This window comes from Penaeus monodon, chromosome 33 (genome assembly GCF_015228065.2).
Source record: "Penaeus monodon isolate SGIC_2016 chromosome 33, NSTDA_Pmon_1, whole genome shotgun sequence".
Classification (NCBI taxonomy): Eukaryota; Metazoa; Arthropoda; class Malacostraca; order Decapoda; family Penaeidae; genus Penaeus; species Penaeus monodon.
Genome location: NC_051418.1, coordinates 3,061,127 through 3,061,468, shown reverse-complemented (window position 1 = coordinate 3,061,468; position 342 = coordinate 3,061,127). Strand labels below are relative to the sequence as shown.

The following is a 342-nucleotide window of genomic DNA, read 5'->3' as shown; positions in this document are numbered from 1 at the left end:
AGTACAGTTTATTCCGGCATCAATGGATTAGGCCATCCAGGCTACTTTCCCCTCTCTCACCTTCATTTTAAGTTTTTTTTTCTCTCCCTTGGTAGGCAAAACAAATAGAAGAAAAGGAGAGGAGAAAGAAGGAGGCAGAGGAAAGAGAAAAGGCCCTAACGCCTGAGGAGAAGCTGGCCGAGAAACTAAGGATGCAAAAGATACAGGAGGATGCTGACCTGCAGCTAGCCAACGACCTAATGGGGACGACAGAGAGCACTGCGGAAGAGGGTGAGTACCACTGGGTCTCATAGGGGCCAGTAATGGTGGGTTAGTGTAATTATTATTGTTGTTTGATTTTTA

General features: G+C 45.9%; 1 protein-coding gene across 1 annotated transcript in view; it reads left to right on the top strand.

The window, feature by feature from the left end:
• The window catches only part of LOC119593946 (eukaryotic translation initiation factor 3 subunit J-like), a gene marked incomplete in the record, with an annotated part of 9,635 nt that overhangs the window by 7,214 nt on the left and 2,079 nt on the right, over nt 1-342 (top strand). The window contains 1 exon segment of the mRNA XM_037942967.1: nt 96-270. Within this exon segment, the coding sequence (XP_037798895.1) occupies nt 96-270 (175 nt within the window).